The following is a 24,512-nucleotide window of genomic DNA, read 5'->3' as shown; positions in this document are numbered from 1 at the left end:
GGCATTTCTTGGGCAGCAAAATCCAGAAAAATTAATTCTATTTAAACCCAAAAAAACTAATTTAAGTAGCTGTGTTTTGTTGAGTAGTTGTTGTTTTTTTTTTTTTTAATTGAGTAGTTGTTATAAAGTTATTTATTGTAAAGGTACATTAGTTTTGAAAGGGAAAAGGTTTCAAGCATTAAAGTTTATATTAAAAGATTTTAATACAGAGTTTTAATAGAAGTAAAGTTTTAATTAGAAGTAGAAGCTGTTTTTTTGTGAGGCCTCAGGAGGGCTGAAGCTGTAGTTGAAGTTTTTTTTTTTTTGGGGTGTTGATGATGGTGTTGAGGAGAGAGAAGAAAGAGTGATTTTTAGATTTTTATGCACAAATTATTCAATAAGTTAAAAACATGAATTTGAATCAATGTTTTTCTTCAATGTTTAGATTTTTATACACAAATTATTCAATAAGTTAAAAACATGATTTTGTATCAGTGCTTCAATGTTTAGATTTTTATATACAAATTATTCAATAAGTTAAAAACATGAATTTGAATTGGTGTTTTTCTTCAATGTTTAGATTTTTATACATAAATTATTCAATAAGTTACATGAATTTGAATCAGCTTTTTTCTTCAGTGTTTAGATTTTTACACACAAATTATTCAATAAGTTAAAAACATGATTTTGTATCAGTGCTTTTCTTCAATGTTTAGATTTTTATACACAAATTATTCAATAAGTTAAAAACATGATTTTGAATCAGTGTTTTTCTTTAATGTTTAGATTTTAATACACAAACTATTCAATAATGTAATTATTCAACTAAAACCACAAATTTGAATCATTTTTTCTTAATCTATATAATTTTAGTTTCTTAGCATGCTAGTTTACATATAAACTATATATATAATAAATCTCTCCTATCTAAAAAATACAAGGAATATTTTTACCGTATTTTTATTGCATTTAAAACTACATTTTCACAGAGACTTATTTTCAAGACTAGTTTTCTACACTGATATCTGGGATGTTTTTCAGCTCTTACTGCAGGTTTATTTTTCTCTCTGAGGAACTCAGAGTGGTTGTCTCAAACCCAGGGTCCCTCCTGTGCTGGGCCAGCACTGCAAAATTCCATTTTTCGCAGCAGTCGGGGCAGCAGGAGATGATTTGCAGAATGAAGGAAATTCTGCTGGAGCAGAATTCAGCCCAGCTCCTTTGGGGACTCCTGCACGTCCAAACAGACTGGTGCTGGCAGCCAAGGGCCCAGCAGGAGCACGGATTCCTTCCTGTCCTGGAAAACTCTGGAGGAAACGACTCCTCCGTGGATTCCTCGAGCTGGAGCTCGTTAACTGAGAGCAAAACAGAGGAAGGAACTTTATAAAACACTATTTTTTTTTTAAACTCTTATTTTCAAGTGGCTGTTGCCATTGTGAGTGGGGATTCTTCCAAACTTCATTTCTCTCTTTGTCCTGGGTTTGGGATGGATCCACACGCGAGGAGTGAAAGGAGCTTGAGGCATTTTGCATGAAGGATGGATGGTGGATGTGTGCCTTGAGAGCAGCTCGAGGGTCTTGATATTAATTGTGTGAAATCAACTCCTCTGCAGTTTCCATTTATACATTTATAAGAAAAGGGTGTTTTCCATGCAGTGTAACCCCGAGTGTGAAACCTGTGGCTTTTCCTTGTGCCCGCAGGCAGCACGAGACGGTGATTCCCAGCGAGCTGCCGCTGGGGCAGGAGCTGGCGGCCACGCTGCGCGAGTGGGCGGTCATCTGGCACCGGCTCTACGTGGTGAGTGCTGGGCCTGGCCTGGGCCTGGGCTGGGCTTTGCTGGGCCTGGGCCAGAGCTGGGCTTTGCTGGGCTGGGCTCAGCCTAGGCTCTGCACAGGGCGACTGTTCTCTGGGGGTGGAGAATTGGTGAGTGCTGGGCCTGGGCCTAGGCCTGGGCCTGGGCCAGAGCCGGGCTTTGCTGAGCTGGGCTCAGCCCAGGCTCTTCACAGGGCGACCGTGCCCTGGGGGTGCTGAGTTGGTGAGTGCTGGGCCTGGCCTGGGCCTGGGCCTGGGCCTGGGCATTGCTGGGTTGGGCTCAGCCTGGGCTCTGCACAGGGCAATGGTGCCCTGGGGGTGCAGAGTTAGTGAGTGCTGGGCCTGGGCCCGGGCCTGGGCCTGGGCCAGAGCCGGGCTTTGCACAGGGTGTCTGTGCTCTGGGGGTGCAGAATTAGTGAGTGCTGGGCCTGGGCCTGGGCCTGCGCCAGAGCCAGAGTCGGGCTTTGCTGGGCCAGAGCCAGAGCCGGGCTTTGCTGGGCTAGGCTCAGCCCAGGCTCTGCGCAGGGCGTCTGTGCCCTAGGGGTGCAGCGTTGGTGAGGCCTGGGCCTGGCCTGGGTCTGGGCCTGAGCCGGGCTTTGCGCAGGGTGTCTGTGCTCTGGGGGTGCAGAGTTGGTGAGTGCTGGGCCTGGGCCTGGGTCTGGGCCTGAGCCTGTGCCCCAGCCTGGGCCCGGGTCTTGGCCAGAGCCGGGCTTTGCTGGGCTGGGCTCAGCCCGGGCTCTGCACAGGGTGTCTGTGCTCTGGGCGTGCAGAGTTGGGGGGTGGAATGGGGCTGTGTCACCCCAGCAATGTCACCCCCAGCAGTGTCACCTGAGCAGTGTCACCTCAAGTGTCACCCCTGCAGTGTCACCCCAGCAGTGTCACCTCAGCAGTGTCACCTCAGCAGTGTCACCCCACTAATGTCACCTGAACATTGTCACCCCAGTGTCACCCCAGCAGTGTTAACCTCAAGTGTCACCCCAGCAGTGTCACCCCAGCAGTGTCCCCTCAGCAGTGTCACCCCAGCAGTGTCACCTCAGCAATGTCACCTCAAGTGTCACCCCAGCAATGTCACCCCAGTGTCACCTGAGCAGTGTCACCTGAGCAGTGTCACCTCAAGTGTCACCCCTGCAGTGTCACCCCAGCAGTGTCACAGCCAAGGCACTGCAGGGATTTAAGGATTCTCCTCCTGTTGCTGCTCCTTGCTCAAACCACAGCGAGTTCCTTTATTTTAAAAACACTTTAAAGCATCAAACTTGATTTTTTATCCGAGCAGGAATGAGCTCAGCCTGCACAGAATGTGCTGCAGTGCTTTAATTAAGAAGAGGGAGTGAGTTTAAATGAGCTCTGATCACCCAGAGCTTGGAAATCTCACCAGTTGTGTTTGTGTGCCACAAAACCACAAGAATTTGTTCCACCCTCTCAATTTAACGAGGAGCTCTACGTGATGCTGCTGCTGTGTGAGAGTTTTGTTCTCTGCATTTTTTATTCCTGAATAACTTTCAGATCCCAGCCTCACAATCTTTTTTTTTTTTTTTAACAAGCAGAAATCTTTCATGTTCTTGTGCTTAACCACTGTAAGTCTTAAAATAGGTTTGGAAAACTCTGTGGTTTAAAATGGATTTGAGTTTATTTTATTTTCCCTGCAGTATATATTAAAAGAAATTTTAAAAGGCTAAAAGAGGAAGAAGGCATTTGAGGAGAAAAAGGAAACATGAGGGGATTTTTTATTTTGGCAGCATTTAATTTCACTTCTTTAATTTCTGTGGGTTTCATTGCAGCAGTGGCTTTATCTGTACTGCAAAATAAATACAGAAGTGGGGAGAGTTTTTAATTGGTTTGATTAAAAGGAATTAGCTGTGGAGCTAACTCAGGTCAAATTGAGGTCTGGTCTGAAAATTCAGACAAATTCCCTTTTTTTTGCAAGTGTTTTAGGTAAGAACATGCTTTTTCTTTTTATTTTTTTTTTATTAAATATGTATTTAATATCCTTTCTACAGAGCTAAAAACTCAAGCAGCTCCTGTCAGCACCTTGGTGTTCACCCAAATTAGAAGGGAGATTGTTTCCATACCTTTAAATTTGAGGGAAATACGAGTGGTTTATGGGGAAATAATTGCAATTAAGTTCTTTTTGTGCTGTGATAGAATGATAGAACTGGGATTATGGGTGTGTTGTTTGAATAGAATGTGTAATATAACATGGGGCGAAATTTAGAATTTAAAGTTTTAGAATATAGTGATATATGTGTATCAAGATGGAGGTTTTAGGGTGAAGGTTTCATTTTTCTTCACTTTCTTCTTCGTGGGTTTGGGTGATTTTGTTTAATTGGATAGAAAATTCTGCATTGAGGGTGATTGGTTATTGGGTTAAAAGTAAAAATAATTAGACAATTGTCCTTGAAAGGATTTGTAGAGACAGATACATCTCCATTTTTAGTTTGTGAGTTTGAAATGCTGTAGAGCTCACTGTAATACAGATAAGAATTAATAAACATCTAACAAACAAGAAATATCATCTGGGGCTTTGAATCCTGACCCTGGCAAAAAGAAGATAAAATGTGACCCAAACCAAACTGGGCTTTGAGCTCTCAAACCCTTCATGCAAAACCAGGCTCTGAATTAGGCTTGAATTTTTTATTTGGAGCTGAAAATCTCATCCCTGTCCCAGTAACTCCAAATTTGTGGCACTTCTTGTGAAAAGAATCAGAATTCTGCCAGGAATGAAGCTTGGGCTCCCTTTTTAATGGTTTCAATATTTTCCCTGACACTTTTAAAAACTTATTTACTTATCTGAGCACAAACAGGGTGGGTTCTAACAGATCCATGTTTAATTACAGCCTTGGAGCTGCAGGAACAAGGTGTGGGAATGTGATTTTATGGGAGTGGAACCAGTGAAGGGCAGGGGAAATGTTTTCATTAATTAGAGATGATTACAGAAGGAATGGCAGGTTTTGGTGTCTTGTTCAGTCTCCTTGATTTTCTCTGTCCCTTTTATGAAAACCTCCATCAGAGCAGTCTGGAAGTGCTGGAAAGCACCAGAGGTTTATTTTTAGTGGGTGAGGTTTTTCTGAAATAATGTCCCAGGGAAAGGTGAAGCACTTCAAGATCTTAAAGGCACTTAAACCTTGGCAGTGCCAAGTGCTGCAGAATTTCCTGCATGGCTCTGATCTTGTGCAGTCACAAAGTATTTTTATTTCAGTATTTATATTTATTCAGGTACTTTTAGTTCAGTAAAACTTTAGGGTTCTGCAGCTGCACACATTTCACAGGGGTTGCTGAGCTAAGGTTTCCAGGTTTTCCTTGATTAAAATTGAATTAAATTAGATTTTTTTTTTTTTGCCTCAGAACAACAAAACCACGCAGTTCAGGCACGTCCAGCAGCTCACCTACAGCCTGATCGAGTGGAGATCCCAAATCCTCTCTGGCACCCTGCCCAAGGATGAACTGGCTGAGCTAAAGAAAAAAGTCACTGCCAAGATTGACTATGGCAACAGGTGAGCTCCAAACTCCACCTGGAGCCCCCCAAACCCCAGGGGAGGCTCAAAGTGCAAAACCAGGCCCTGAGTTAGGGCTGAGTTTTCCCTTGGGAGGGGTGAAGTGGCAGCTTTGGGTCCCCAGGACAGGCTGGAGCAGTCGGTTCTGGATGTGCCTTGGCAGGAATTCTGCTCTCTTCATTCTGCCCAGCTCCTGGCAGGGTGGCCTTTCCTGGGAGCACAGTTTGCACCTGGGTTTGGATGCTGGGGGGGAATTCTGTGCTTTAGCAGCAGCTGAGGGCAGGATTCCATGGACTGCAGCCCTCAGTGGTTTGCAGGCTCCAGGACTCATTTCTCTGCCTCTGGGCTCTGATTCACATCCAGTAAGTGAATTAAGAAGCAGCTTGTGGCAAAGAATAACAACCAGCTGCAATCCCTGAGCTTGGTTCCATTCATCCACCTTTGGAGCAGAGCCATCTGAGCAGGAATAATGGAGATGTCACTTCAGGATTGAGTTACCTGCCTAACTCCTTCTTCCTTGAATGGGAAAATGGAGAGAGAAGTTTTTGGAGGCAGGAGAACCAGCAGTGAGTGAGGTTATTCCAAAGAGTGGGATGTTGAGCACTGCTGGCCCCAGGCAGTGATTTCCTCTTTGCTGCTCCCACATTCTGTTATTTTATTTTATTTTATTTTATTTTATTTTATTTTATTTTATTTTATTTTATTTTATTTTATTTTATTTTATTTTATTTTATTTTATTTTATTTTATTTTATTTTATTTTACTCCTATTCTATTCTATTCTATTCTATTCTATTCTATTCTATTCTATTCTATTTAATTTTATCTTATTTCATCTTATATTATCTTATTCTATTCTATTCTATTCTATTCTATTCTATTCTATTCTATTCTATTCTATTCTATTCTATTCTATTCTTTTTTGTTCTGTTTTGGTTTATTTTTTTTTCTATTTTATTCTATTCTATTTTTATTCTATTCTATTTTATTCTATTCTATTTTATTCTGTTCTATTTTATTTTTGTCTCCTGGGGCTGTCCAGGATCCTGGGTCTGGACCTGGTTGTCCGAGATGACAACGGGAACATCCTGGACCCGGATGAGACCAGCACAATCTCCCTTTTCAAGGCCCATGAAACTGCATCCAGGAGGATTGATGAGAGGATCCAGGAGGAGAAGGTACCCCTGGGTCCCTGATTTACCCTCCTCAGTCTCTGCTTTGTGCCCACGTTTTTTACAATGACATGTTCTACATTCCTCTTAGTGCTCCTTTGGCAGCATTAAATTCTCCTGTGTTTGTTCATACAAAACTGAATGGAAATGTGAAATTTTTGCAGTCCCTGCAGCAGAGTTTGGACCTCAGGGGGCAGCCAGTTTTCAACTCCACGCACACTTACAGCCTCTACGTGAACTTCAAGAACTTTGTCTGCAACATTGGGGAAGATGCAGAGCTGCTGATGAGCCTCTACGACCCTGACCTCTCCAAATTCATCAGGTTGGGGATTTTTTTTTTGGAGATCCTTAAGCAATTTAGTCATCAGGGTCATCATTCTGAAGAAGTCAGCAGGTTAGAAAGATCCAGCAAATATTTTCCAGTTCTGTTGGGTGCTGCCCCAGTGGGGGAAAATTAATTCCAATTATTCTGGAATGAATTTGAGAGAGGTAGGAAGTCCAGGCTCTCCTAAAGCTGGGTATTGATCCCACATTGTCTTTTTATATTTTTAATTTTCCCTGCTGTGGCTGCAAGCCTTGATTAGGCATTTTGTGAATTGTTTCCCAGTAAATCCTGGATTTAAATGGTGTTTGCTGTCCAGTCAGGGCCAGTTCACATCTGAAGGGTTGGGGAGGATCTGAGGAATTTATCAGGGAGGCAGTTCTGTGTCTGGAACCTTCTGTGTCCATCTCTGCAGTTATCAGGTGTGGCCATGCAGTGGGAATTGTCCAGGGCTCACCCATCCTGCCTCCAGTAAATGAGTCACTTCAGAGGCATTTTGGGATAAAAGATTGGACAAATATTCCTAAAAGATCAAAATGCTTTTGGGCTTTTGCCAGGAAATGGAGATGACAGGTGCTGATTTGTTAAAATTTACTTTTTTCTCCCTTTCTTTGCAGTGAAAATTACCTGGTTCGTTGGGGCAGCAATGGGATGCCTAAAGAAATTGAGAAACTGAACAACCTCCAGGCAGTGTTCACTGTGAGTTCAGAGAATCCCAGAACATTTTGGGTGGGGTTGGGAGGGACCTGAATCCCACCCAGAGCCAACCCTGCCATGGCAGGGACACCTCACTGTCCCAGGGTGCTGCAAACTGATTTTGGGCACTTCCAGGGATCCAGGGGCAGCCAGAGCTCCTCTGGGAATTCCATTCCAGACAGAAATTCCTTCTCAAAATCCCATCCAAACCAGCATATGGAGTCCTGGATTGATTTGGGTCGGAGAGGATCCCAAAGTTCATTTAGCCCCACCTTGGGTCCTGCACCTCCCACCACCCCAGGCTGCTCCAGCCTGGCCTTGGGCATTCCAGGGATCCAGGGTCAGCCACAGCTGCTCTGGGAATTCCATCCCAGCCATGAATTCCTTCCCAAAATGCCATCCATCCCTGCCTGTGCCAGTGGGAGCCATTCCCTGTGTCCTGGTGCTAGAAATGTCTCCATGCCCCTCGTGGTCTCCCTCTGGATCTAGAAGATCACAACTTTTATCTGTGTATATCCCAAAAACCCCCTTCTTCCTTCTCTCCTTCTGTTCCACTCAGAAAGGACATTGATGGACTTGATATTAACTCTTTTTGTATTTATTTATTTTTTTAGGACTTGAGCAGCTCTGACCTGATCCGGCCCAGGATCAGCCTGGTGTGCCAGATCGTGCGGGTGGGGCACATGGAGCTGAAGGATGGCAAGAAGCACACCTGCGGTCTGCGGCGGCCCTTCGGCGTGGCAGGTGGGCACTGGGGACACCAGCACGGCCCAAAAACCCCTGCGGGGCACTGGGACACTGTCCTGTCTGCCAATAACGGCAGAAGCTTCTCTTTGAAATGGAGAATGTAAACCCCCTAAATCCAAATTATTATTATAATTGTGAAATTAAGGGGCTCTCAGGCAAAGATATGGGAATAGGAATAACAGTTCTTTACTAGGAAAATGAAAATAGAAATGCAGTATTACACAGAACAATCCCAAACCCTGCCAGAGTCAGAATCCAAGCTGACACCCGTCAGTCAGTCAGGGTGTTGGCACAGTCCCATTCAATGGTGGCTGCATCCTCCTGCAGGGGCAGATGTGGTTCAGCTGGAGCAGTGCTCCTGGAGAAGGTGCAGTTTCCTCTGAAGCTCCAGGGATGATGTGGAAGGGTCTGGTTTTCCTCTGGGATCCAGTGGCAAAGGCTGCTCTGGTGTTCCAAATCTCAGTTTTTATCTGGGTAGGAAATGTTTGGCTCCTCCCCCTGGGTGGAGCATCTCCCAGTGGGATGATGGAATTTTATCAGTCATGCCCTGGGACTCACTGGCCATTAACAGGAGATATCTCCTGGAGGGAGGATGGGCTGTGGGAAGAAAAGATGATTGCTCAGCTGGTTTAAAGATGGCCCATTAACAGGAGATATCTCCCATGGAGATCAGGGTCACTGCCCCAGCTGGTTTAACAGCTGGTGACAGAATCCAGATTTTGGTCACATCCTGTATTGCAACCTAAGACAGACACAAGACTGGCAGCTGAGAACTGTGTGCTGGAAATGCCAGAGTGAGATTTGCCCTTCAGGACTCACAGGATAAAGCTGGAAGTTTGCTGAACCACACTCCTAATTCTTATTTTATTCCTGAGATTTTTTTCCTGCTGGAAATCCTTGGTGGAAATCAATTTCCAAAGAAGCAGCATTTGAATATAAGTGGAATATCTTTGCCTTGAAATTCCCCAGTCCCCTCTGTTTTTTCTCAGAGGTTATATTTTATCGGAGTATTTTATCAGTGTGTATTCAGTATATTCATACTCACTGCTATGGGCTGACTTGCACATGAATATAAATGTGCTTTTAAAAAAGTTTAAATGAGAGTGATGCCTCCATTGCTGTCAGAGAATCACAGATTTTTTTGGGGGGTTGGAAATAACCTTAAATCCCATCCAGCTCCACCCCTGGAGATGACCAGGACCCCTCCCACTATCCCAGGTCACTCAGAGCCCTTGTTCTGATATTGGCCCAAAATAATCCCGGGTTTCCAGGGGTTTCCAGGTTACTGATTTCCATTCTAAGAGGGAGAAGCTCTGTCTGGTTCTTGGCAGCTCTGAGTGGTGCTCTGGTGTCATTGCAGTGATGGACATCACTGACATCATCCATGGCAAGGTGGACGACGAGGAGAAGCAGCATTTTATCCCCTTCCAGCAGTGAGTACTGAACCCAAAACTCACATTTTATCCCCTTCCAGCAGTGAGTACTGAACCCAAAACTCAAATTTTATCCCCTTGAACCCCAAAACTCACATTTTGTCCCGTTCCAGCAGTGAGAACTGAAACCAAAATTCACATTTTGTCCCCTTCCAGCAGTGAGAACTGAACCCAAAACTCTCATTTTATCCCCTTCCAGCAGTGAGTACTGAACCCCAAATTTCACATATTATCCCCTTGAACCCCAAAATTCACATTTTATCCCTTTCCAGCAGTGGAAATTCACATTTTATCCCAAAAATTTTTGGGGGGTTGAAAGGCAGGATTTTCAGGGACACTTTCAGGATTTTCAGACCCAGCTTTTTGTCACTGCTGTGTTGGACCCTGTGTGCTGCCCCTCCCTTCCCACATTTCCTGGGCAGGGTCAGTCATTTGGGATTTCTCCTCTTCCTGGGGGAGGAATTCCAGCCCCAATGAGTTCTGCATTTCTGCTCTGAGAGTGGGACTTGTGTGTCTGTTCTGCTCTGATCTTTCTGGCACGTTAGAGTAACAAAAATGGAGTTTGTTTGGGTAGACCCAGCCTTGTTGTTACAGCCCTAAATAGAGCAAAGCATTGGCTGCAGCCATTTGTTATTCCAGGGTATTTTCAGGGGAGATTTGGGTTTGTTCTCCTGCCCTTTCAGGGCCTGGGAGGATTGCTTTGCACAGTAATGTTAGTCTGCTACTTTTTTTTTTTTTTTTTTTTTTTGGTGGGTTTGATTGGTTATTTTTTTATTTGTTTAGGGGTTTTTGTTTTGTTCGTTCATTTTTAATTGGTTTGGTGTTTTGGTTTTTTTTCTTGCTTGTTTGATTTGCTTTTTGTTTTGTTGGTCTGCGAGTTTTTTCCCATTTTTCTTCTGCTCTAATGAGGCTGAGTTCAGACCCCCAGCTGGACACCAGGATGTGGAGATCTCATTTCTCCCTCCTTATTGATGCTGTGGCTACAGGAGTGAAACCAGGGTCAAGATCCAAACCTCAATAGTCTTATTTGTGACTAGGGCTGGGTTCATCACTTAGATGTTTCACATCAGTCATTAATTTATATCAATTTATATTAATTTATATTAATTTATATTAATTTATATTAATATATAGTAATTTATGTTAATTTGTATGAATTTGTATTAATTTATATTAATTTGTATTAATTTGTATTGATTTATATTATTTTATATTAGTTTATATTAATTTATATTAATTTATATCCGTTTACCAATTTAATCTGCATAGGGACAGCTCTGAGGCAAACCTGAAGTCAGGGCTTGAATCCTGAGGTCAGTGTTACTTACCTTAGGCCTGAGGGATAAACTCAGGGATAAATGTGATGTAATTTCTAGTGTGAAGGTTCAAAGGGATTTTGAGCAGGTGAAGGAGCGAAAATCCCCACGGAATCCTTGAAAAAACCCACATTTATTTGGAAAACAGCAACAGCCCTCTCCTTGTACGTGGCTGGTGTTGCTCTGTCCCAGTTTCTGACCCCGTTTTTGTGTTTCTCCTGCCCAGGATTGCCATGGAAACCTACATCAGGCAGCGCCAGCTCATCATGTCCCCCCTGATCACCTCGCACGTCATCGGCGAGAACGAGCCCCTCACCTCCGTCTTCAACAAAGTCATCGCTGCCAAGGAGGTCAACCACAAAGGCCAAGGTGCAGCCTGGGGGGAGCTGGGGAATTTAGGGGTGCTGAGAGTCCTGAGATCAAGGTTTAGGGGATTTAATCCCTTCCCTGAGCCCAGTGCTGTGGTTGTCACTGTGTCCCTTCCCCAAGCCCAGCGCGTTCTTTGCCGTGGTTGTCGCTTTGTCGCTTTGTCACCCCGTCACACTCAGAGGTAAATCCAGATCAACCCAGGCCAAACCTGCATGAGAACAGCTCCTCCAGCTCCTCGCTTGCTGACCTTATGTTTAAGGTCAATATTTTTTAGCACCTTTACAATTAAAGTGTTTTATGGCTGTGAAATATTTGTGAGTGGATGCGTGTCCCAAATGGCTTTGGGGTTAAATCACATTATTCCAGAATTTTCTGGTTTTCCTTGGCTCAAAGACACTTGAGATTCATCCCTGAAAGTTTGGGGTTTACTTCAGAGAATCTTCTTGCCCAGTAAAGTCTTACTCAGGTTCAGGGACGTGGAGACTGGGCAAGAGAGAGCCAGGTGTGGACACGGAGTTTTCATGGATTTTTAGGAAGCACAGGCTTAAATTTCACCGGTTTGTGCCTTTTTGTTTTCAGTAACAAGTGTCATCTCTCTTTTCTTAGGTCTCTGGGTGTCCCTGAAGCTGCTCCCTGGGGATCTGGCTCAGGTTCAGAAGGATTTTTCCCACCTTGTAGACAGATCCACTGCAGTGGCTCGAAAAATGGGGTTCCCTGAGATCATCCTTCCTGGTAGGTCCTGTGTGCTCCTCCATTCCATGGAGTGAAAGAGACACCTGAAATTCTAGAATTTCTGTCACTTTTTTTTTTAAAAGATTTATTTTTATCTGGAAACTTCTTATTTTTATTCAAATTTCCATGTTATTTTATTTTTTTGTCACAAGAAGTTGAAAACATGAGTTTCCTTTCTTATGGCAAAGTGATGGTTTATGGAGCTTTTTTGGAAGAAAATGTCTCTTTAGTAAAATAAATTTTTGTTGCATATGGCTTTGACCCACCCGTTCAGAGTGGATTTAACACTGGAGACCTCATTAAATTAAAATAAGAAACATAAGGCTTGTAGAAAGGAAGGTGGTTCATTTTAGATGATTTTGTGTAATTTGAGATGGAGTTGAGGAGGTGTGGTGGTGGGTATTTGTTGGAACCCTGGAAACTGAGAGTTCTGAGCTTGCTGTGCTAACAAACCCACGTTGCAGGTCACAGATAATTAGTTATTAAGTTACAAGTAAAAATAATTGAAGTGGCATTTCTTAATTGGACCATTTAGCCTTAAAAGACCTTGTAAAAAGAAAAACACATCTCCATTTTTGACTTATTGACTAAAAGTACTGTAAAACTTACTGTAACATAAATAACAATTAGTGAACGTCTAAGTCTGAATAAAAAATTCCTTCTCTCGTACATTCAGTCCCGACCTTAACAAAAAAAAAAAACAAAACAAAAAACCAAAAAACAAACAAACAAACAAAAAAAACCAAAACACAAAAAAAAATATAAGAAAGAAAACCTAATGAAACAAACAAAAAAAAAAAAGCAATAAAGTGGCGCCCCATGTGAGGAACGAACTCACGACCTTCAGAGATTTTTAATTAAAGGCTAAGAGGAGAATGAGGAGAAGGTGATCCTCTGTCACTGTCTGTCTCCTGGGCTTGAGATCACCCACAGCAGGACATCTGGTGGTTTAGAGTTCAGGTTTTCCCAGATGTGCACCAAAGAAGCAGTCACAGGCTGTTTTCTGAGGTTTCCAAGGTTGTTTATTCTTTCTTATCTAAAGAATTCTTTTTCTGACTAACAGAGGTCCAATTAGCTAGTCACACTGCCTGCCCTTGGGGCAGGACTTTTATCTTTTATATATAAATTACATACCTAATATTTACAATTATTTTCCAATACATAACACATTTATTACACTGTCCAGCTTTCTCCCAAACCAATCCAGTGGTGCCATCCTGGCCCAAAGATGGATGGCATGAAGAAGAAGAAAGAAAAGACACACCACACCCAAAATCCTCCATCTTAGCTTTAAACCCCCTAATACAAACATTTCTAAAAATTCACTTTTCTAATTTATACTCTACTTATTTTTTGTGACTTTTGTCATTCTTCCTGCAATGAGGGTGATTTTTCCCGGGGGCTTCAATCCAGTTCCCAGGGGTCCTGGGTACTGTGCCAAGGCCTCTGAGACCCTGCCAGGCGGGGTCTGGAGGCATCCAGGGGAGCACCACAGGGTGTTAAATTGCAATGTGACCCCTTTTTGTGGGAGCCCAGCTGATGGAGCTCTGGGCATTGCAGGTGACGTCCGCAACGACATCTACGTCACCCTGGTGCAGGGCGAGTTCGACAAAGGCAAGAAGAAAACGCCCAAGAACGTCGAGGTCACCATGTCTGTGCACGACGAGGAGGGCAACCTGCAGGAGGTGGGACAGCCCCTGCCACCCTCAAAATTTACACCACGAAATTCTCCGTTTTTACCTTTTTTTTTTTTTCCTCCTTTTCTTGCGTTCTGCCCAAAGAAAGCCATCCACCCCGGGGCTGGCTACGAGGGAGTCTCCGAGTACAAGTCTGTGGTTTATTACCAGGTCAAGCAGCCCTGCTGGTACGAGACTGTCAAGGTACTGGTCATTAAAACCAATATTTTCACACTTTTCTGACACTCTAGGCACCATTTGTTGGGTTGTGGTGTTTTCTTTAATGCAGCTAAGCAGCTGATGATTGTTATAAAGTCGTTTATTGGAAAGGTACATCAGTTTAAAAGGCAGAGAGTTACAAGTGTTAAACTGTGTTGAGTTTTGGTAAAGAGTTTTAAATAGAGGCAGAAGCTGCTCCTGAGGGTCCCAGCAGGGCTGATGTTGCTGCAGCAGCTGTTATTTTTTTGGGTGATGATGATGATGATAAAAGAGCAGGAACAAAAGTAAAAGGCAAAGTGAAGCAGAAAAGGGTTTAGCTCTCCCCAATGGATTTTCATACAGAAACTTTCTAACAAGCTAAAGACACAAACTTGAATTATTGCTTCTTTACCTATTCAAATTCTAGTTTTTAGCACGTCAGGTTATGTATAAACTACACATATATTGTTTATCTTGTTTTATCTGAAAAATGTAAGCAATATTCTTAACAAAGTTTTATTATGTCTGAAACTGTGTTCTTGGAGCCTCCACAGGAATCTAGGATTGTGTTTTTCAATGTTCACTTGAACTTTTACTCTGGCATCTGAAACCTTTCACTCACTAAAAGCACTTAAAGCTCCTTCTAAAACTTATTTACTTACTTGCTTACTTATTTTAAAATTTAAATAAAATTATGAGTGTGTAGTTTAAGTAGAAGTGTGTGATATTACATGGTAGAGAACTTAGAATTTAAAGTTTTATAATATAATAACATACTATAAAAACTCCCAGAGTTTCAAGGCAGAAATTTGTCCTTCTTCTTCACCTCCTTTTTCACAGTAATATTTTGCAATTAAATTTGTAATAAAATTTTAAGTAATATTTTGTAATTAAATAAAAAAGTCCACATTGCAAGCCATGGATAATTAGTTATTAGGTTAAAAATAAAAATAATTTAAGTATTATTTCTTAATTCAAGTTTGCCCTTAAAAGGCCTTGTAAAAAGAAAAACACAGCTCCATTTTTAGATCATTAGCTCAAAATACTATGAAACTCACAGTTTGTGAAATAAATGAATATAAATGAATATAAATATATAAAGATAATATATAAATATATAAATGTATTATATATATATTTATATATAAATATATAAATATAAATGAAATAAATAAATAGAAATTAATAATCATCTAAGTCTGAACAAAATATACCAGGGTTGATGTAAAACCACCAGGATGTGCTGGGGAGTGGCTGGGCACAGGAGAAGTGCTGAAAATCCTGTGTTTTCATCCAGAATGTTGTGTTTTTATCCAGAATCCTGTGTTTTCATCCAGAATCCTGTGTTTTCATCCAAAATCCTGTGTTTTCATCCAGAATGTTGTGTTTTTTATCCAGAATCCTGTGTTTTCATCCAAAATGTTGTGTTTTTATCCAGAATCCTGTGTTTTCATCCAGAATGCTGTGTTTTCATCCAGAATGCTCTATTTTTATCCAGCATGTTGTGTTTTCATCCAAAATGCTGTGTTTTTATCAAAATTCTGTGTTTTCATCCAATATGCTGTGTTTTCATCCAGAATGTTGTGTTTTTATCCAGAATGTTGTGTTTTTATCCAAAATCCTGTGTTTTTATCCAGAATGTTGTGTTTTCATCCAGAATGCTGTGTTTTATCCAAAATGTTGTGTTTTTATCCAGAATGCTGTGTTTTCATCCAGAATCCTGTGTTTTTATCCAGAATGCTCTGTTTTTATCCAAAATGTTGTGTTTTTATCCAGAATCCTGTATTTTTATCCAGAATGCTCTGTTTTTATCCAGGATGCTGTGTTTTTATCCAGAATGCTGTGTTTTTATCCAGAATCCTGTGTTTTCCTCCTGGTTTGCAGGTGGCCATTGCCATAGAGGAAGTCAGTCGCTGCCACCTGAGGTTCACGTTCCGGCACCGCTCGTCCCAGGAGTGTGAGTTCCAGGAGGGGACACCTGCAGCATTTCTGGCCTTCCTCTGAGTCTAGAACCTGCATTTCTATTTATTCACAGCGTTACAGATTTTTTTCTTGCTCTGTTTGCTTATTCCCAACTTCGTGGCAAGCAAAAAACCAAAAATCGTTCTGATTTTTTGCACCCGAAGTTTTGGTGTTGGTTTTGTCCTGAGGCTGATATGGAGTAATAGTTTATCCTCACCAAAAGACAATTATCAATATTTGTTGCTGCTTTTGGCTTCTCAGTGTTGCTTTTGATTTATTTCACAAAATTCACTGCAAGGCCTGGTGGGCTTCTAATTATCTTCCTGTAGGAGGATTTAATTGGGCTAATGAAAAGCTAATGAGAGATTTGGAGCCAGAAGTTCCATGAAATCACTGCAGAGCTCTGAAATGAGATCAATAATGTGAGGTCAGCCTTTGAAAGGCTCTCAAATGTAGTGACATCCTTCCAAATCCTCAGCTCACAAACCAAAATTCCAACCAAAATATCTGCAGGATTCTATATCAGAGGATAAAATGTCAATAGAATTCTGTATCAGAGGATAAAATATCAATAGGATTCTATATCAGAGGATAAAATGTCAATAGAATTCTGTATCAGAGGATAAAATGTCAATAGAATTCTATATCAGGATAAAATATCAATAGGATTCTGTATCAGAGGATAAAATATCAATAGAATTCTATATCAGAGGATAAAATATCAATAGAATTTTATATCAGAGGATCACTGAATTGTTAAGATTAGAAATGAGCTGGAAGATCAAGGAGTCCCACCATCAATCAGACAGAACCCACTGCAGCTGTGTGTGGGACGTGCTCCAGGAGGATGTTTGTGTAGTTACCCATTAAATAATGCTGCTGCTGAGGTCAGAGGGCTGCATTTTGGACTGTGTGGGCACAAATAAGACAAGTGGTGATGAAGATTTCTCCTGTTTGCAGCCAGGGACAGGTCTGAGAGAGCTTTTGGCATGGGCTTTGTCAAGCTGATGAATGCAGACGGGACCACACTGCAGGATGGCAAACACAATTTGATTGTTTACAAGGTAACCTGGGCATTTCCAGCCTTGGCTCCTGTTTAAATCTCTCCTGGCTGATTTTCCAAGCAGTGAAAAGCTACAAAATGTGTGTGTAGGGTGGGAAATCCTAAACTCTGTGGCTTTGGAAATATCTCAGTTAATTTATCACTGAAATTAGAAACTCAAACAATGATAAAGATGAAGAAGTGTTTCAAACCATTCTGGCTGTCACTGTGGGATGCTGATCTCTTTCCCTTCTCTTTCCCTTCTCTTTCCCTTCTCTTTCCCTTCTCTTTCCCTTCTCTTTCCCTTCTCTTTCCCTTCTCTTTCCCTTCTCTTTCCCTTCTCTTTCCCTTCTCTTTCCCTTCTCTTCCTCTTCTCTCAACAGGGTGACAACAAAAAAATGGAAGATGCCAAGAGTTATTTGAGTCTTCCTTGCACCAAGATGGAGATGGAGGAGAAGGAGGCTCCCTCAGGGAAAAACCTGAACCCTCTGGGCAGCTTCACCCCCACGAAGGACAGCACAAAGGACAGCTTCCAGATTGCCACTGTCATCTGCTCCACCAAGCTCACCCAGAATGGTAGGGCTCCTGCTGGGGCTCTGAAATGCAGAGGGCATTTCCTTCAGGCAGCTTTTCCTGGGTGGGCAGAGAGCAAACTCCCAGAATGTTTGTGCAGCCCCTAGAAACCCTGTCACACAAATATTCCAGTGTTAAACCCCACAGTTTTGTTGTTTGAAAACATCACCTGCCAGTGGCAGTGTGTGTGTTGTGTCAGAATTTGAAATATTTCAATATTTGCCTTCTTCCCTCTGCCTGTTCAGAGAGCAGCAGTTGGGGCTGAGCTCCCCAGGGTGGTGATGTGAATCAACTCTGCCAGAGGCACCAAAATGAAGAGTGAGGTGTGAATGAGTGCTGGTCAATGAAGGGAGACTTCCACTGCTCTGGGAGGCTCCTGGGCTAAGTCATGCACTTCAATAAAATTCCATAAAATCCCTGCAGAGTGGTTTATCTCCAGATCAGGTTTCCATTTATAGCAGAGCTTGTCTGGCTGGCCAGGACAAAGCAGCACCTCCGGGTAGCACTCTGTACCTCAGGGTGACTTTTCCTTGTGCTGGCTCTGGAAATAAGCCCAGCCTTGCTGAGCTCTGAGCTGGGCTTGCTGATGCTCTGTGTCCTTGCAGTTGACCTGCTGGGTTTGCTGAACTGGCGCTCCAGCCCCCACAACATCAGCCACAACCTCAGGAAGCTCATGGAGGTGGAAGGAGGAGAAATTGTGAAGGTATTCCCAGTATTTGAGCATCCTTGGGGCTCAGACTCTGGTGTTGGACCCAGCAGGGTCTGGCTGCTGAGCAGTGGGACGATCATCAAATCCTAAAGTGGTTTGGCTTGGAAGGGACCTGAAAATCAGCTTTTTCCACACAGATTCCACCAGCCTTGGACACTTCCAGGGGTCCAGGAGCAGCCACAGCTCCTCTGGCAGCTCCACCTCCCTTTAGAGGAATCCACCAGAATTAGAGAAACTAAATATTACAGAATTAAATATTACAGGGCTCAGGGAGAGGGCTGTGACTTTATTTTCCCCCTATGAAATAAGAGATACATCCAAAGCCTGAATTTTAATTTTCAACTCCTTTGTGAACGAGGAGGGACTTGCTGTGAATCTGGGAGCAGAGACAGCCCAGAGACCTCATGGACCTGAAATGGGGAGAATTCCCAGAAATCAGGAATTGAAGGATTTGGGGAGATGATAATGACAAATCCTGTGTGTAGCAATGTTCTGAACAGTCTGGACCATAATCTGTAACAAATGCACCAGCCAAACTCTGTTTAGCTGCTTTTCTGCATCTTTTAGTTTAAACCAATATTTATAACAAGTACACTAAATAAACCATTTTTCAATGGAACCCAACTTGTTAAAACTCTTCAAAACTGCTAAAACATGAATTATAGTAAATAAAGAAAAAAAAAACTAACTAAAAATTAAAAAACCCAAACTAAAAGTAAACAATAAAGTTCTAAACAACAACCAATCACCACACCTAAAAAAGCACATAAACAACATAAAAACACCAATCAAAAAATACATCATCACATAAACAATAGTCTTAAAATGAATAACTAAAACTGAAAGTGAACAATAAATCAGCTTCTGCACAATCATATTAATTTATTATCCAAAAGTCAGGGCTGGGATCCCTTTCCCCACCCTTTGATTTTTTTCTTTTTCCCCTCCAGTTTTTGCCTGACACCCTCGATGCCCTTTTCAACATCATGATGGAAATGTCAGAAAATGAAACTTATGATTTCCTGGTCTTTGATGCCCTGGTGAGTGAATCTTCAGATTTTGTTTTCAGCCACGTTTCCACTCTGTTCCTGGTGATTCCAAATGAGCAGTTGGTATTTTGCTCTAGAAATAAATGCTATTTATTTAATATGAATATTGATAGTATTGATTGATAATACATGACATTTTATTTAATATTAATATCATTTATGATATATTTATGATAGGATGTGATATATTTATTATGTGATATATTTATGATACGATATATTTATGATGTGATATGTTATATTTATGATATTAAATAAGTCTCAAGGCATTTTCAGGAGGAAGGAGTGAAATAAGTAATAAACATAATAAATGAATAAAAACATCAGGTTTTTAGTAGCCATAGTAAAAATAGTAATAAACTGCACACACACAATATTTAGTGACTGTTAGAACATGAATAACTCTCTGTAGCATTAATGCTGTTGATAAAACAGCAAAATAAATGGAATTATGGACTGTTCTGTTACTGTGCATCTGGTTTTTTTTTCTGGATTTCTGGCAGGTATTTATTATTTCTTTGATTGGAGACATCAAATTCCAGCATTTCAACGCTGTGCTGGAGACCTACATCTACAAACACTTCAGTGCAACCCTGGCCTATGTGTGAGTGTTGTGTCACCCTGGGGCTGGGCTCAGCTCCTGGTGATGTTTGGTGAGGTCATTTTTGATGATGTTGATGTGATAAAGAGCAGAGTTTCATCCCTTCTCAGCTTCCAGGAGAGGAAGAATTATTCCTGTTGCTCTTTTTTGTAAAAAATTCTCTTGTGGGATTTTTTTTTTTTATGTCAGGACAGACAAAAAAACCACTTCTGTCATGGATTTTGGCTTTTCAGCCCCTTGAGCCACCAAAGGTCATCAGAAGTGAAAAGTTAAAACTGAGACAAACAGGGAGGGCAAAACCAGAAACAAAACTGCTTTTCCTCTGAGAAAAATATCTTAATTTTTACTGATCCATCAATTCCTGGTTGTCACCCTAAAGGAAACACAATTTAGGGAAAACACCCTAAAAGAAACACAATTCCCCATGGATTAATTCCTGGCTGTCACCCTAAAGGAAACACAATTTAGGGAAAACACCCTAAAAGAAACACAATTCCCCATGGATGGATTTCTGGCTGTCACCCTAAAGGAAACACAATTCCCCATGGATTAATTCCTAGCTAATACTCTAAAGAAAACATAATTTTGGGGTAACATCCCAAAAGAAACACAATTCCCCATGGATGGGGGATGGATGTGGATTCCTGGCTGTCACCCTAAAAGAAAACACAAATTAGGGGAAATACCCCAAAGGAAACCTAATTTCCCATGGATAGATTCCTGATTGTCACCCTAAAAGAAACACAATTTAGGGAAACACCCCAAAGGAAACACCCCAAAGGAAACCCAATTTCCCATGGATGGATTCCTGGCTGTCACTCTAAAGAAAACACAATTTAGGGAAACACCCCAAAGGAAACCCAATTCTTCATGGATGAATTTCTGGCTGTCACCCCAAAGGAAACCCAATTTGAAATCCTCTTCTCCTGGAATTCTTCCTTCCCTCTGCCACACAAGATTCCATTTTCTCCTGCTGCTCCACACTTGGGAATTCTCCCACGGGGATAATTCAGTCCCTTCCCTTGGGATTGGGGTTTGAGCTTCCTGCACATTTCCTTTCAGAGCAAGAGGGTGACACCTGCAGACTTTCAGCCCGGGATTTCAGGAGGAGCTGAGAGCTGTTTGTGGTTGTGCAGCTCCTCTCTGGGCTGAGGAGCACAGCAGCTGAGCCCTGCCTGCACTGGTTCCTCTTTCTGTTTTTTTTCTTTTTCCCCAAAGGAAGCTCACCAGAGTGCTGAACTGCTACGTGGGGAGTGCTGAGGACTCCAGCAAGACAGAGCTGCTGTTTGCAGCCCTGAAAGCCCTGAAATACCTGTTCAGGTTCATCGTGCAGTCACGGGTGCTGTACCTGAGGTGGGTGCCTGCCCTCCCTGGCAACCCATGCATTCCTTCCAGTAAATACCACTGGAGGGAAATTCTTCACCAAATCCTCCGTCACTGACTGATTAACAGGTTCTTTCTGTGGCCGGGACAATTAAATTGAGCAAAAATTAAAATATCACATTAGAAGGGAGGAAAGCCTTTTAGTCCCCCCTAAGCAGCACACAGTAGAGCTGGAAATGAACCCAGTGTTTATTTTTATAAAGTAAAACATGGAATTTCCTCCTCATTTTCAGAAACTTTTAAGAAATAAATACACAGATATTTAGATTACTAGATTATTCTCCAGTTGGGATAAAATCAATGACAGTGGTTTAATTGCAGCTTAAAACATCTTTCCAGAGATTCCCAGTGAGGGTTTGAAACCCTTCATTCATGTCCATTCTGGATTTTTTTTTCCTGTTTCATGCTTGGAACCCAAGCAGAATTTGCTGCAGTGGCAGCATAAAAAGTGGAGTTTTTCCCCTATAACAGGTCCCAGCAGGAAATAGCTGCAAAATCTCCAATTTCACTTTTACCCCCATGTCTGTAGAAGGAGATGACATTAAGATGTTGTTCCAGGGGATGAAACCCTTTTTCAGCTGCTGGGTTTTGTGTGTGACTGTTGTTTGCAGTGTTTATGGGAAGAGTGAGGATGGGAATGAATTCAACGATGCAATTCGCCAGCTCTTCCTCTCCTTCAACATCCTCATGGACCGGCCCCTGGAGGAGGCTGTCAAGATCAAGGTGGGCACAGTTTCCAGGGAAAAGTCAAAATCTTTAATTTGATCAGCTGGTGCAGTTGTGAAGGGGCTGGGCCGGGAAAAGGAATGAGAGAATTAATCATTAATTCCTTCTCCTCCACTTCCCCACCCTGCTCTGCAGATCTGGGCTGGCTGGAGGCTCTGTGGATGCAGAAATGTGATTTTAAACCAGTTCTCTGCACTTGTCCCCATATTTGCTTTTGACAAGAACTGGGTTTCCCATGTGCATTTCATGTCCTTGCTTTCTTTCTTCTTTCAGGGGGCAGCTCTGAAGTATTTGCCAAGCATCATCAATGATGTCAAGCTGGTGTTTGACCCTGTTGAGCTCAGGTAGCTGCTTTAAGTTTGTTTGTCCTCTAAACCCAGCTCATCTGGTGGGAGGACTGTTGGAAACTTGGCTGAAAACAGCTTTTTTTGGTTGTGATCTGGTGGTGCAGATTCTGTTCAGGGACTTGAGGAAGTCAGTGCAGTCCAAAGGATTCTCTGCATCCCAGTTTTTCATTTTGGGAGTGTCCAAGTGAGGTTGGACAGGGATTGGAGTCACATAGTGGGATGTGTCCCTGCCCATGGGTGATTTTAGGGTCCCTTCCTACCCAAATCATCCCAGGATTCTGAGATCCTTACAGCCACCCTGAGATTTTACTGAAAAGCAAAATCTGGGGGGCAGTGAAACATTGAAATCTTGTGCAAGTTCCCACCAGCTCTCCATGAATGATCCTGAAAAGTGTGGCAAAGGCAGAGCCTTGGCTGGGAAACCAAAAGCTGTGCTTATCCAGGGAATTCTCAGCCCTGTGGATTCCTCAGAGCTTTGCCCAGAGCTGCCCAGCCCTGTCTCCTTGTCCTGACACAAGTGATTTGCTGGGAAGCAGCAGACAGGCAGCAAATGCCCATGGAATTTAATTTCAGGGAATCTTGGGTTGGAGTGAGTCATCAGTGCTGATGGAAGGGGCATCTGGAAGGAGGATGTGCCCTGGCTGTTCCAAGTTTCAAAATGAATTCAGAATGAATCTTTCCCAGCTCCTGCTTTTCCCTGGCTGTGGCAGCCAGTGTGATTATCCTGGCACTGGAGGGACACAGCAGTGCCTGTCTGGGGGTTGTGATGGACCTGCTGTGTCCTGGAATAAATAAAAGTCTCATTTCAAAAAGTTCAAGCCTGCAGTTCCTGAGCACTGCTGGGTTTTACTTCAAATCCTGTGCTCAGTTTGTTGGAAATAAGTCAGAGCTCTGTAGTAATTTGCCTGTTGGATGGAGTTCCCAGAGAAGCTGTGGCTGTCCTGATACGCAGAAAAAACTCTGAAACTCGTGAGAAATGAGAGTTACAAAGGAGGTGTGCATTTATTCAGAGCTGAGGTGCAGGGGGATAATTCCTCCCAAAGCATGCACAGCAAAACTTCAAATTACTGCTCTGTTTATTCCCTAAAAACCTGGGATTACACAATAATACATATTCATGATACATATTCATGTCCTAGTCCCACCTACCCATGCTTTGGATTCAAAGAACCATCTCAGCCCCATCCCTGGGAGTGTTCCAGGGCAGGTTGGACACCCTGGAGCAGTGAGAGTGTCCCTGCCATGGCAGGGGTGGCACTGATGGGATTTGAGTCCCTCCCAACCCAAACCATTCCATGATTCCATATTGAGATGGGATTTTGGGAAGAAATATTGAGAAAGGGGCTGGGATGGAATTCCCAGAGAAGCTGTGGCTGCCCCTGGATCTGTGGAGATGTCCTAGGGCAGGTTGGACACCCTGGGGCAGTGGGAGCTGTCCCTGCCATGGCAGGGGTGCTGTTAATGAGCTTTAATTCCCTTCCAGCCCATCCCATCGTGGGATGCTGGCTCCATGTCCAGCCCAGCACAGTGTCCATGTGGGGTGGGTGGGAGGTGCTGCTGGCACTGCTGACCCCCTGCTCCCTCTGGGCTGCACACAGTGTCCTCTTCAGCAAGTTCATCCAGAGCATCCCTGACAACCAGCTGGTCCGGCAGAAGCTGAACTGCCTGACCAAGATCGTGGAGAGTGACCTGTTCAAGCAGGCTGGTGAGTGGCAGCCCTCCAAATGAATTCCCCTGCCAGTCACCATTAAACCCACCCCTACATCCAGCTCTAGGAACATTTCTTGCCCTGGAAGGACTGGAAGAGTTTGTTTTTTTTTTTTGCTGCTCAGTCCTTATGCAATGTGCAAAATGTGGGATGCTGAGCCAGGGTGGTGATGTGGGAGGAGGGAGAGGTTGTGTGCTGTTAGATGGGATATGCAGGATTTATAAATGAAAGGGGGGGTTGGGTGGGATGTTGGGGTGGAAGGGTCTGAGGGGCTGGGATGGAATTCCCAGAGGAGCTGGGAATTCCAAGGCCAGGTTGGGATAATCTGGGACAGTGGGAGGAGTCCCTGCCTGGGGATGAGAGGATCTTTCTGGTCCCACCCAACCCACGCTGGGATTCCATGCCCCAAACCAGAGCTCATTTATCACTCTCTGCAGTGGGTTTGTTGTCACTCCAGTGCCTTTACCGAGTCC

General features: G+C 42.9%; 1 protein-coding gene across 1 annotated transcript in view; it reads left to right on the top strand.

Moving 5' to 3' along the window:
• DOCK5 (dedicator of cytokinesis 5) overlaps nucleotides 1–24,512 on the top strand; it is an 86,130-nt gene that overhangs the window by 22,728 nt on the left and 38,890 nt on the right. The window contains exons 5-25 of the mRNA XM_056508723.1: nucleotides 1,677–1,773; nucleotides 5,131–5,279; nucleotides 6,321–6,456; nucleotides 6,615–6,772; nucleotides 7,390–7,471; nucleotides 8,083–8,212; nucleotides 9,576–9,648; nucleotides 11,191–11,333; nucleotides 11,940–12,065; nucleotides 13,626–13,750; nucleotides 13,847–13,945; nucleotides 15,824–15,896; nucleotides 16,862–16,965; nucleotides 17,327–17,519; nucleotides 18,122–18,219; nucleotides 19,176–19,265; nucleotides 19,778–19,878; nucleotides 21,094–21,228; nucleotides 21,870–21,981; nucleotides 22,258–22,328; nucleotides 23,930–24,036. Of these exons, the coding sequence (XP_056364698.1) occupies nucleotides 1,677–1,773; nucleotides 5,131–5,279; nucleotides 6,321–6,456; nucleotides 6,615–6,772; nucleotides 7,390–7,471; nucleotides 8,083–8,212; nucleotides 9,576–9,648; nucleotides 11,191–11,333; nucleotides 11,940–12,065; nucleotides 13,626–13,750; nucleotides 13,847–13,945; nucleotides 15,824–15,896; nucleotides 16,862–16,965; nucleotides 17,327–17,519; nucleotides 18,122–18,219; nucleotides 19,176–19,265; nucleotides 19,778–19,878; nucleotides 21,094–21,228; nucleotides 21,870–21,981; nucleotides 22,258–22,328; nucleotides 23,930–24,036 (2,402 nt within the window). The remainder of the gene's footprint in view (nucleotides 1–1,676; nucleotides 1,774–5,130; nucleotides 5,280–6,320; nucleotides 6,457–6,614; nucleotides 6,773–7,389; nucleotides 7,472–8,082; nucleotides 8,213–9,575; nucleotides 9,649–11,190; nucleotides 11,334–11,939; nucleotides 12,066–13,625; nucleotides 13,751–13,846; nucleotides 13,946–15,823; nucleotides 15,897–16,861; nucleotides 16,966–17,326; nucleotides 17,520–18,121; nucleotides 18,220–19,175; nucleotides 19,266–19,777; nucleotides 19,879–21,093; nucleotides 21,229–21,869; nucleotides 21,982–22,257; nucleotides 22,329–23,929; nucleotides 24,037–24,512) is intronic.

Source organism: Oenanthe melanoleuca, chromosome 22, assembly GCF_029582105.1.
Source record: "Oenanthe melanoleuca isolate GR-GAL-2019-014 chromosome 22, OMel1.0, whole genome shotgun sequence".
Taxonomy (NCBI): domain Eukaryota; kingdom Metazoa; phylum Chordata; class Aves; order Passeriformes; family Muscicapidae; genus Oenanthe; species Oenanthe melanoleuca.
The sequence above is the reverse complement of the archived record's forward strand: the minus strand, read 5'-3'. Positions and strand labels throughout refer to the sequence as shown.